Source organism: Bidens hawaiensis, unplaced genomic scaffold (genome assembly GCF_021521415.1).
Source record: "Bidens hawaiensis isolate Kalapana, Puna unplaced genomic scaffold, B.hawaiensis_p1.1 tig00039463_1, whole genome shotgun sequence".
NCBI lineage: Eukaryota > Viridiplantae > Streptophyta > Magnoliopsida > Asterales > Asteraceae > Bidens > Bidens hawaiensis.
Genome location: NW_027496932.1, coordinates 81,531 through 95,207, shown reverse-complemented (window position 1 = coordinate 95,207; position 13,677 = coordinate 81,531). Strand labels below are relative to the sequence as shown.

Genomic DNA, 13,677 nt, shown 5'->3' with positions numbered 1-13,677 from the left:
ATCCATAAATCAAACTTACTTGAAAACGTACAAAAGAAAGTTCTATATTTTCAGCAAAAACTTACTTGAAAAAATAGGACTTTCTGAAGTTCCTTGACTACAAGTTCCATTGTTGGACGATCGTCTTGTGATTTTGTCAAACATTCACAGGCAATTTTGGTAAATGTATCCAAAGACTCTTGACTGGGTCCTTCAACTGAAGTAAAGAGCGTTTTAGTAATCTCTTCTTTTATTTTACGATCTACCATTTCCATTATCGTTTCATTAACGAAGTGTTCTCTTCCTACGAGCGCAAGCCCCCTTTTATTGTATTTTTTATCATAGGCTAACATCCCACATAGAACCTCAAATAAAACTATTCCAAAACTGTAAACATCAGATTTGTTTTTTTAACTTTGCATCCTTTATATATTGTGGATCCATGTACATAAGTGTGCCTACAACATTTCTAGCATACTTAGTGTTGTAATGCTCTTCACCGACTGAGGGGAATATAGATAGCCCAAAGTCGCCAATCTTTGCTGTCAAATTCTCGTCCAACAGAATGTTGGCGCTCTTGATGTCACGGTGGACTACCTCCCGTAGGTCCCCGTCAGTAGTGTGAAGGAAACTTAATCCTTTTGCAGCATCTAGGCATATTTTTAAGCGTTGTGCCCATCCATCATTAAGATTATTTTTCATGTTTTGTAAATAGTAGCTTAGATTCCCATTGGAAGCAAACTCATAAATAAGGATCATTGTACCACATTGGTCACAAAAGCCAACTAGAGTGATAATGTTGGAAAGCTTACAGCTCGTAAGCGTTTCAATTTCTGCATAAAATCCTTGTATAGCTATCTCATCTTCTGTATCCTCAATGTTTTTTATTGAGACCATGCTACGTTTTTTTGGTACTTGACTTTTATTCTCCCTTTTAATTGCCAAACAATATTCTCTTTCTACATGTTCAAGTTCTACGACGTACACAGAACCAAATCCACCAGACGACACAATGCAACCTTTTGAAAACTTATCGGTGGCGGCCAATATATCATCAAGTGGAATCCTCATATGTTTTAGGCTCTCTAGCTACCACAATATGAATTTACAAAATGTGAGAGTGTTGTTAAAATGTGATTTAATACACACACACGCGCACACATACATACATACATACATACATACATACATACATACATACATACATATATAGGGGTGAGTTAGCGTACAATAATTGCTTAACGCACATTACATAGCGAAAACGTACGGGGTTTAAAAAACAAAAACGTTCATGTCAATTTCCAAAACCTAAAACATTCAAGGTTAACATTTAAAACGTTCAAGCTTAAAACCTAAAATGTTCAAGCTTAAAGCCTAATACTTTCAAAGTTAAAACCCTATTATACTCAAGTCAAAAATTGATTCGATTAAAGATCCAGATGTGTTTGTTTGGATGAATTAATGATTAATTGGATCAACTTTAAGGTAAACTGATCAATTGCCTTTAGCAATTTCAACTTCAATTAGTTAATTAATCAATTGCTAAAATATACAAATCTGTGAACAACGATTAGAGAGTCATCGATGGTCGCCAAATAAGAGGAATGTGCTCACGACAGTAGACGATGGTCGCGACGGTGGACAGAGGGCTTTGACGGGACTACAGAGGCGATGGACAACGAACAGATCACGTAGTAGTGATTTTAGGGTTAGTGTGTTTTTGAAATCAAGGGTGAAGGGTGTCATGTACGATAACGGATTATTATATTGGATCTTTTATCTACACACACATGCACACATATGTACCGGTTCAAAAGGGAACCGCAAAAAAGTAGGAATTGCATAAACGCATGTAAAGCAGTTTTCATTAAAAAAAGTTTTACATGATAATAATAATAATAAATTCATTTTACATGTAAAAGACACATTTTTTTACATGATCTTTTTTTCAGCTTTTACATATAAACGCATGTAAAGCAGTTTTCATTAAAAAAAGTTTTTTTTTAAATAAAATTCATTTAAAAAAAGGTAAAAAAATAATATGTTTACAAAATAAATTTTTTTAATTAGAATATCTTATACATATATTTATAACCAAAACTCCAACAAAGTTTATGCTAATACTATTTTTTTACATGTGAAATCAAATTTTACATTACTTTTTTACATGTAAAAGACATGGTTCCCTAGTTTCTAGGGGTGTTCATTGAATCGAAAAACGAATTTTCAAGTTAATCGAATCGAATAATTTATTTTATTGTTGGTATTCATATTCTCTTCATATCATATTAAAAGTTGAATTATTCGATTCGTATTCGTATTATATCCCATATTCAAAATTCCATTCAGTTCGTATTTGAAACTTGAATTCAAATCGAATTAGATTTGAGTGAAGTTCACCTATGTGAAAAACTTCAAAAACCATAATCATAATTGTAAAACACCCGAATAAATGTAACACCTCAAAAATATTAAATTTGTATAATTACATATATATATGTGTGTGTGTGTGTGTGTGTTTAAGTTCAAGAGAGAAATGATATTAGTGCGAGAAATGAATATGAGCCACTAGTTTCTCGCATTTCTCGCACTGATATCATTTTTCTCTTGAACTTAAACACACACACACACACACATATATATATAGGGGATGGTTCAAGAAAGAAATGATATTATTGCAAGAAATGCAAGAAATGAATATGAACCACTAGTTTTGTTTTAAGTTTTAAATGCTTAAAGCTAAATAAAGAAAGTATTAATTATTCTCTTTTTTCAATTAATATAACTAATAAACCATAATACTTATCTATTTAATTAATATAACTAATTAAATTATTATAATTGGAAAATACTAAGAATTCATTTATTTTTATAACTTATTTTTTGTGTCTTCAATTTTTATCATACACAAGTATAATTTATTCATACACTAAAATTTCTTTCTATCCAAATCTAATTTCTTCCAATTCAATATATTAATATCCATCAAAACATACTTACATTATTATGAATAATACCAAAAAACTATTTTACATGTGTTTGCATTAAAAATCAACAAAAAACATACAACATACACAAAAACGTATAATCTACACTTATTTTAAGAATAAGACAGCATATAAACTACACACGAAAAACATATAACCTACACACAAAATTTATTATCAATGAAATACACACGCACACGAAAATATATAACCTACACACGAAAAACATATAACCTACACACGAAAATTTTATCTTACACATATACAATTTATTCATACATTAAATTCTTTTTATTCAAAACCAATTTCTTCAAACTCAACATATCAATATCCATCAACGCGTAGTTACATTGTGATGAATAATATAAAAAACTATCTTACACATGTTTGCATTAAATGTTAATAAAAAAATATACAACCTACACAAAAACATATAACTTACACTTGTTCTAAGAATAAAAAAACATATAACCTACATACGAAAAACATATAATCTACGCATGTGTAGGATACGTATATCTTTGTGTAGTTTATATAACTGTTGATGTCAAATTACATATGTAAGTCGTATGTTTTTTGTATGTTGTACGTTTTTACCGCTCAAAACAAGTGTAGGTTATATAACTTTGTGTAGGTTATATATTTATTGTTTACATTTAATTGACACATTTGTATGATATTTTTTTATTATTATTTATGACAATAATTTTTATAGGCATACCAATTGAAAAAAATATATATTATGTTTTGATATTTTGTGTTAAAAAACATGCTAATAAATTGAGTGGAAATTATTTTTTTAATATAAAGAATAGTATTATATGAATAAATTGTATTTATGTTGAATAAAATGATGAATGTGTAAATAAAAAATAAAACTAAAGTAGTGTTTTTATCTTTTTAATTATTATAATTAAATTAGTTAAATATATTAATTAAAGAGAGATTTATTATGGTTATATTAGTTGTATTAATTGGAAAGAGAATGTGCATTTATTGTTGCATTTACATCTTTTTTTATTTATTTTTAAATATTTAAACTTAAAATAAAACTAGTGGCTCATATTCATTTATCTCATTTCTTGCAATAATTTGATTTTTTTCTTAAACTTACACACACACACACACACACACATATATATATATAGGATTAGTATCATTACAGAACTATTAAATTATTTAAGAACTTAAAGGAACTCTTGAAAACTAAAATTTTTCATAAAATTTTTTATATGTTAATGTTATTTGAGTGTAGTTTTATCATTTTTTATATATGTATTTACGATTACGATTTTAAAAATTAGTTTTTTTACATATCTATGTTTTTTTGCACACCTATGTAAATTTGTAAGAACATAAATTTTACACATGTGTAAACTTGTGATTAATATATGTAATAAATTTTTTTATATAAAATATGATAAAACTACTCTTAAATAATGTTAATATATAAAAAATTTTAAAAATTTGTTTGGTTAAGGGTTCCTAAGAGTTCTTAAATGATACCAACTATATATATATATATATATATGGGGGATTATTCGAGAATTCATTAGTATTTTTTCTATTACTTGGATAGACTATAAAAGTATGTGTAAGAAACATCTACATATCTTTGTGAATATTGTAATTTGTGAGTGTAACGAAAATTAGCATATTCGTTTAAATTTAATTCTAAAGCTGATACACACATATTTTTTTAGATTTAATGTACTTATTTTACGTATAAAGGTTCTATAAGTAAAAAAAAAATTCTTAGGTAGTATTTCAAGGTATCACAGCCAGGGTCACCTTTTAAAATTAAGTACCTCAATCAAGCATAAATTAAAAGGCCGCAGACCCTAACGAGCAACGATATATAAGCTAATTTTTTAAATGACGATTAATGTTATTTTTTTAGATATTAAATTTAGTGTATGCCCAACAGAGCTTAAATGGATTATGGATTTAAAAAGTTTTGAGCCCAATATATTTAATATAACTAAGATCTATAAATATTTTGTAACAATATAATAATAATAATAATAAAATATATATAAAAATATTCGCCCCAAAAGTTACATGCCTCGGCTGACCGCTCGGTTCTCTCTACCCTACGACCGGCCTTGCTCACAACTCGAGGAGTTATCAAAGTATTTATAAAATATATATAGATAAATGATCCGATACACTAATCCCTTATCGTACAATAGGCACGCGACTTCCTTCACCCTAGATTTTAAGAAACCCTAAATCACATCCCCTGCCCAACGATCTCCTCTGTGTGAACCTTCACCCGAAAAACAATTTCTGCTCAATCCATCTCCACCTCCACCACTCATCGGCACCATCAACACTTTCCATCATCATCATCGGTGTCGACAACGAACTCGTCGGAAAAACGTAGAACGTTGCTCCCTTTTGTTCACAGGTTTGTTTAGCTTTTTGATAAGAATTGAAATTGAAATTGAAATTGTTGGAATTAATGATCAATTACCTTTGAAATTGATCATTTAATCATCAATTTGAAGCCTCAGTCGATCAATTTTTGAGTTTGAGTGATGGGTTTTAACCTTGAATGCATAAGGATTTAAGCCTGAATGTTTTAGGTTTTTTGCCTGAACGTTTTAGGATTTAAGCCTGAACGTTTTAAGTTTTACCATGAACGTTTTATGTTTGAGAATTTGGCTTGAACGCTTTTGGTTTTTTAACACTGAACGTATTTCCCGTAACCAATGCATGTAAGCAGTTATTGTACGTTAACACACCCACACCCACACCCACACCCACACAAACACACACACATACACATACATACATACATACATTTATATATGATTGAGATCGAGTGAGAACCAAATTAAAATTGAGAACCATTTTGGAACACAAAAAAACACGAAAATAAAAAAATAGTAAAAAAATCAAAATTTTTTATCTTTCATCCCGAATTCATAAAAAAATATTTGTTTAGCAAAATTATACATATATGTACAATACTTATTTTTTAATTTTATACATGTTATTCTTTATACGCATATGTACAATTAAGATAAATGATAACATTGTACATATGTGTACATTATGTAAATGAAGATTATATATATATATATATATATATGTGTGTGTGTGTGTGTGTAGTTAGTTTTTTTTAATGAAATCAGGATGAATTTTTGTTTATGTTTCTTTTTACTTTTTAAAAAGTTTTTCTTTATTTTGTTTCATAATACTTTTTTAAAGAACTTTTTTTGTGATAAAAAATGGTTATCAAAGTTTTCAATTTCAAAAGGTTTTTTTAGATCAAATACAAATTAAATTAACGTGCTAATTGTGAGAATTAAGTAGAGTAATTATGAATTATGTGATTATATCATACTGTAATTACATAATTACTCTACTTCTACGTATAATATTCTACTTTATTCTCACAAGTCATATGTTAATTTAATTTGTACGTTAACTTTTCCCTATATATATATGTAGGTCCCGACACCGGACTAAGATTGCTTGAGTGTTTGTATATATATGTGTGTGTGTGTGTATATATATATATGGACAGGTTCAAGAGGGATATCAAAGAAAGTGAGTAACTGGGAAACTCTTCATTTTACATGTAAAAAATAATATAAAGCTTGATCTCGCATGTAAAAAATTAGTTTTAACATAAACTTATTTGGACTTTTTGTTTATAAATACATATAGAAGACATTCTAATAAAAAAAATTAATTTTGTTATTCTTTTACGTTTTTTTATCTAAAAATAATAATAAAAAATTAAAAACGACTTCTACATGTGTTTATATGTAACAAAAAGCTCTAAAAAGATTATGTAAAAATGTGTTTTTTACATGAAAAAAGATTTTTTTTAAGTATTTTTTACGTTTAAAATGAAGAGTTTTTAGGTCCTCACTTTTTTTGAGTTTCCTCCTAAACCTGTCCCTTTATATATATATATATATATATATATATATATATATATATATATATATATATATATATATATATATGATTGATTTCTTTTAAGAACCACTTTGAGTTTTAAGAACTCGAAAGAACTCAACGTAACAAATTTTTTTTTCCGAATTTTTTTACACACCGAAACGACTTTTTACACATGTGTAACTAACGTTTAAACTTGTGTAATTATCAAAAATACTTATTCTCTCTCCTGCTTCATTTTTTAATTAAATTTAATCTCAGCCACATATTTCGTACTCCCTCCGTCCCATTATAAGTGTCATAGTTTGATTTTTCAAGTCTTTCTTGTTTAACTTTGACCGGCAATATTTTTTTTTATGTTATATAATACTTGATGTAAAATATATGAATGGAATGAGTTTTAAATGTATTTTATATTGATATAATTTTCATCAAGTATTATATGACACAAACAAAAAAATTTACGGTCAAAGTTGCAAGAGAAAGAGTTGAAAAGTTAAAATATGACACTTATAATGGGACGGAGGGAGTATCATTTAATTAAATGTGTGGTTCAAAATTGAGTTCTTAAAGTTTTTAAAACTTACCATGGTTCTCAAAATAACACTCCCCTACATATATATACACACACTAAAGAACTCCATACCACAATAAATTATGTGATGATTGCTCTTTGCAACAAATATAAAAGTTAGCTAGAATTATCATTTGTTAAAAATGTATGTATGAACTATTATTAGGTAATTAGGATCATTAAAATCCAACTTTCCGCTCAATTTTATGAGTGAAAGGTCCTACTTTTAGTATGTGCTAGTAGAAGATAACATTTAACATTTACCACAATCACCTCAAACAAATAAACAATTACCTTTAACTTCAAGTGGTCTGGTATTGTATGTAATGCAATTTTTGAGCGTTCCTGTAATATCATTGCAACAATGAACAAGAAATTATTGAACTTATAGTCTGTTATGACAGACGATGAAACAAAATACGATAATAAAAGCCTTACATTATTTTCATACATCTGCTTAACTGCTAATGCTCTCTCAAGTCTATTGAGGATCTCATTCATAGTTGGCGGTGCTCTCTGTTGGATCAGGCAATCATATGTTGTTTTCGAAAATATGTTGAATGATAGTGGATCCATCTGGTTAAATAGATTCTGATCAACAAATTTATGCAAGTCTCTGTTTTCGTATTGGAATATGGCTGATGAAGCTTGAAAGCTATTATCTTCTTTTGAAACGAATGCTTCCCTACTGCACAAGAGTTCAAACAAAACGATGCCAATCGACATAACATCTGACTTATACGTCCCCATTCCAAGCTTCTCATATGCCAAGTCTAGATTTCTCGATGGTATTGTCATTGAATACTCGAAGCCCGATATTTTGGCTTCCCAGTTTTCATCTAACAAGATTGTATTGATGTTGATGTTATGATGTATGATACCATAACTATGCAAGTAACTTAATGCACGCACAGCCCCAACACTTATCTGCAATCTTATCATCCACGTAAGTTCGCGATCGCTTAGACGCCTGCTTAGACTTCCACGGGTGACCCGCTCGTTTATAATGAGCATTTCGTTGTTATCAAAAGAATACCCGACAATTGAGACCATGTTTTCGTGCTTAAGACGAGAAAGAACTGAAATCTCCTTTTCAAACGCCAACTCTTGCAGCCAAAAACTATGATCTAACCTCCGTACAGCAACATCAACTGGCTCTCCTTCAAGTGTGAGCTGTGCCTTATAAATCTTTCCGAGAAAGCCTTCTCCAATGAAATTTGCATCAGCAAAGTTGTCGGTGACCACTTCTATCTCTTTTACTGGGATAATAAGGGGAACAGCCATCCTGTATCTGTCTTGCAATTGAATTAATGTGAGGACATGAGAAAGCAATAGAATATTTAAGAAAACCAATTGTACATAGAAAAGTGATCTTAAAACCGACATAACTAAGGCATGTTAATGAGCTAGCCGAGCTTAGCCAGTTTTAGCTCAGATAATGCTTGAACGAAGGACCTATTTCTTTTGAAGTTAGATTTGTTGAATGATTTATATAGCTGGGTTGAGCCAACGGGCAAATCGGCAACTCGCCTTGTGCGTTGGTCAGAATTTTTTATTAGTCATCTTGACTCGGCTTAATACACTAAATTTCTCACCCTAGAGATTTGTGGATAGAGGTGAAGATGAGATAGATACACCGTACCATTACCGGTAGCAAAAGTACATGTACCGAAAATCAATAAGACTAATTAATTCTGAGTACCATACCAAATTTATTGGTACGGTACAGATCAAATCGATTCTTACAATTGTCAAGCCAGTTTCAGTGGATGAGTTCTCAAACCAATTACAAGTTGACACAAAGATTTCGAACCAGTTTCTAATTTGGATCGGTTTTGGTTTAGGAACCGGTTTCGGATGTGAAACCGTTTCGATTTAGATTTCGAACCAGTTTCTAATCTATACTATATATAATGCATGAGTGAAGGACCTCTTAAATTTTAAGAGGTACAATCACTATTGCTTAAAGTATAATCACTATTGCAATCAATTTTGAAAATCTAGGGGTAGTATAGTCTTTGCATACCATGATCATGTACGGTTAACAATTTACTTTCAAGCATACTTACATTTATGGTCCTTAAACTTAAGGGTAAGTTTTGTTAACTTGTTAAATAGTTACATGATAACCCCCCCTCCCCCTATTTTAAACCAACAACCCCACGGAGTGTTAACGACCATAACTCTTTTACATGCTAATACTTTTTTTTAATAATTATACCATAAAAACGAACATTTTATTCTCTTTAATTTGAGTATGATATTGCTATACTTTTTTAAAAATTTAAAAAATGCAATTAGGGCCGCAACGGGTCTGGTGGGCTTGTGTCATGTTTCAGACTGAGTTACCCGTTCATCGACGAATGGTTACACATCCGACACCGCATTACATGCATACTATAGTCAGGCTACATGTGTACTATAGTGAGGTCACCGCTTATGCGTTCGATGTTGTGTTTGAGCGTGTACCTCGCCGCATCGCGCGGGCACCAAGCTAGTTAGTTTATACATCGTTTTCTACTGTTTCTTCTAGATTTTAAATACTTATAATTGCAAAAACTAATTTCATGAAGATCTTTTTAAAAACCATAAATCGATCGGTACGATACACGCTTTGATAATAGTTTGCATTATTTTTTTTCAAATCTTGAATGATTTTGGTATGGTTCGGGTACGAGTATCAAATGAACTGAACCGGTACGAAACGGATAGAAAATTGGCTAAATTGGTACGGCTACCGATTGGACTATATGATTAATAATAAGTTGAACCTATTTTTTCGACATAAATATGGAAGTTCTCCACAAACCTATACATTCCAAACGGGCACGAAATACCCACCTGTGTATCCATATGCGTACCCGTACCCCTAACTTCCGAATATAGAAATTTTAAAATTTTGTTACTGATACCCGTACCGAATAGGCTAAATCGCTACGGGTATTCAAGAAAAAAAAATCTCATCCCTAGAAAGAGGTGCACATAACCATTTTTTTGGCACAAACTGGATCTGTTTGGAAACCTAATCTGATCATTTTTTGGTGCTCTATTGTAACATCCCAATTTTTCGTAATAATAATAATAATAATAATAATAATAATAATAATAATAATAATATGATAAGTAGGGTTTTAGATGGACTTAATTATGGACCAAAAGGGAAAGATGGGTCTTAGGTCCATGGTCTTAAGGGAGTATAAATACCCCTTAAACCCTAATCCTTTCCATTTTTATCCTAATCTACACACTAGCCTATATCTTAGAAAACACACAAAACACCATCTTATAACCCGAACCAAGATCCGAAGGCGAAAACACGAGCTTGTTGGTGCTGGAACGTCGTGACGGACCAAAGGCTTAACCGTGTTCGTAGTTCGACTCGTTCAAGGTACGTTTATAGTTAGAAATCGTTCGTATAGGTTCGGTTTGATTTGGGAAATCATAGATCTGTGTTAGTTTGTTATAAACGAACCCAAAACAACAAATATTACTGGAATTGATTAGCATTTGATAGGTTAATTGTTAACCTAAAATAACCCGTAACCTATATGCCTAAATCGCACCCCTTAAACATCGATGTTAGGCCGATTTGATGGTTGGGGTTTGTAGGCGCTGGTCAGACGATTCCGTTGATACCAAAATCGTGATATTTGGTTAAGAAACGAAGGTTTAATTGCAGATCTAAGATCTGTTGACTATTTGCTGTTCTTGACGATTTTGACTTTGACCCTTGAGTCAAAGTCTAGATAAGAACTATGGGTGATTCGTTATGGGTGATTCTTTAGCTAGTTCGTTATAGGAGCTTAGCGAATCAGAGGGTGATTCGTTAGCTAGTTCGTTATGGGAGCTTAGCGAATTAGAGGGTGATTCGTTAGCTAGTTCGTTATGGGAGCTTAGCGAATCAGAGGAAGATTCTTTACCCAATTCGTTAAGGGCAAAGTAACGAACTAGGAGTTTAATATAAAGACAGAATGGTCCCTGGACTTAGAAAAGAATTATATAATTACATAACAGCCCTTGGAGTTTGGCAATTTATGAAAGATACCTTTAAAGGTTAATGAGTAACGATTAACTAACCAGGTAATGATTTAATGAAGTAAAACAGCTTAGATGTGTAAGACTAATTAAGTAGCAATGAGATGACTAGAGCGGTACTTAATACTGTAATTATTAAACAGTTAGACGCGCACAGCTCAAGAAGGAGTAACCGTTAGCAGAAGAAGTAACCGAGTTCAGGTGAGTTTCTAGCCCCATTTCCTTGTTATGTTTTCGGGGCTCTGTGCATACTCGATGTGATAAGTTAATACACTTATCCTAAGTGATAAGTGTATGCCCTATGTGATATATGTGTACGGTATGAATGATTGCTTGTCGGTACGTGAACGATCTTCGGATACTGCATGTACCGTTAGGTTATAAATAAAGATGTGGATATTTTATGAAATGCAGAGATGATTACTTGTCGATACGTGAACGATCTTCGGATATTGCATGTATTGCCAAGGATAGCTATGATTGTCTCCTTATATGGATATTAAGTGATAACTTATATACAGAGTTCCCTATACGGATAATATACAGGGTGTTCCTTTAATGGAAAGCATAGTGTTCCTTTAATGGAAAGCCCGTGTTCCTTTGATGGGAAGCATAGTGTTCCTTTAGTGGAAAGCATAGTGTTCCTTTAATGGAAAGCCCCGTGTTCCTTTGATTGAAAACATAGTGTTCCTTTAATGGAAAGCATAGTGTTCCTTTAATGGAAAGTACAGTGTTCCTTTAATGGAAAGCATAGTGTTCCTTTAATGGAAAGCATAGTGTTCCTTCTGTGGAAATATATAGGATGTCCCTTCTATGGGAGTATATAGAGCGTCCTTCTATGGAGAATTTATACAGAGTGTCCTTCTATGGAAAATATATATATAGCATGGGCAATAGCCATGGTTCTTTCAATAGATATTATGTGATGTTCCTCTATGGATATTTATACAGGGTTAAGATATGTATGTATGTAAGATATGTGTATGTATTGTATGTCGCCTGATTAACTAGAACTCACTCAGCGTAGCTGACTTTTAGTATGCACGCAGGTATATATGTTTATCGAGAAGGCATGAGGATGACACATGGCATGGATTGAACGGCTGGCATCTGAAGATGGAAGAAAAGATGTTTTAAATATAATGATTTGTTTTATGGTATCGAAGAAGAGATTGAATGTTTTGTAACGAATGCTTCAAGTAAACGTTTCCGCGAAAGTTTTAATTAACTCTGATTGCAAGAACTGTGTTTATGAGTAAATCCGATGCTAAAGTAGGGCTACCGGGAACGGGGCCTTACATCTATAAGGGGAAAATGATCAGATCTGTCTGAAAGAGTTTTTAATCAGATCTGATCGATTCTAACAAGTTTCAAACCAGTTTCAGCGGAGTTCTCAAACCAATCGCAAATCGGCATATCGATTTCAACTAAGTTTCTGAGTCAGATCGGTTTTGGTTTAAGAACCGGTTTCGGATCCCAAAGCGATTTCGATTTAGGAGCCAGTTTCGGATGCCAAACCGGTTTCGACGTGCACCTGATCTTCTTATCTTAACTACGTTTTCTGCAGTTTCTTCTTGATTGTAGATACTTATCAATTGCAAACTTATATTCATGAAGATCTTTATAAACACCATAAAATTGAAAACATCCTATGCAGAATCAACCATAAAATGTCTAATTGATGCATGCATGATTACACACAAATTAACAAAAGAAAATGATAAATAAGATATCATATGAATCAAAGTCATGCACTTAAGATCATTAATATCTGATTTCAAATGCATGTATTAAATTGTAACTCTTGCTATTTACGTGAAGCAAAAGTCCTTGGCGACAGCAATGTGAATTTAACTAAAATACTTGTGATTATTACTCACTAGATGGTTCGTTTCAGCTTATGTAGATCTGTGATGATGGGAAAACGTTGACTTTAGTATTACGCAAAGAGTGAACGTACTATAATAGTTTAATTAATACTTTCGATCTAAACTGGACAGTTAAGCCTTTAAAAAACAATGTTATAATTTCAACCACTTGTAACTAATTTACAATAATTGATTAGATGTAACCTGAGTACTTAGTTTGCGTGATTTATGTTAAAAAATACGCATATGTTAAGGTACGTGTTATGTGAAATGTGAGTGAAAATGGACGATTCGTGAATCGTAGGTGCCACCATGATAG

The 13,677-nt window shown here is 31.5% G+C and overlaps 1 protein-coding gene across 1 annotated transcript; it reads right to left on the bottom strand.

Annotated features, from left to right (window-relative positions):
- Positions 1 to 375: 375 nt before the first annotated feature.
- Positions 376 to 8,739, bottom strand: LOC143591217 (receptor-like protein kinase FERONIA). The gene is made up of 3 exons (XM_077071489.1): positions 7,894 to 8,739; positions 7,750 to 7,800; positions 376 to 1,068 (listed from the first exon to the last, which is right to left on the bottom strand). Exons 1-3 carry the CDS (start codon positions 8,737 to 8,739, stop codon positions 376 to 378), a joined length of 1,590 nt encoding a protein of 529 aa, XP_076927604.1.
- Between the last annotated feature and the right edge of the window lie 4,938 nt (positions 8,740 to 13,677).

Bases quoted from the DNA above. Each gene is read 5' to 3' on its own strand.
- LOC143591217 (XM_077071489.1), bottom strand. From the start codon at position 8,739: ATGGCTGTTCCCCTTATTATCCCAGTAAAAGAGATAGAAGTGGTCACC. The intron at 7,801-7,893 runs GTAAGGCTTTTA...ATGATATTACAG, and splicing joins AGCAGATGTATGAAAATAAT to GAACGCTCAAAAATTGCATT. The intron at 1,069-7,749 runs GTAATTGTTTAT...ATATTGTGGTAG, and splicing joins CAGACCACTTGAAGTTAAAG to CTAGAGAGCCTAAAACATAT.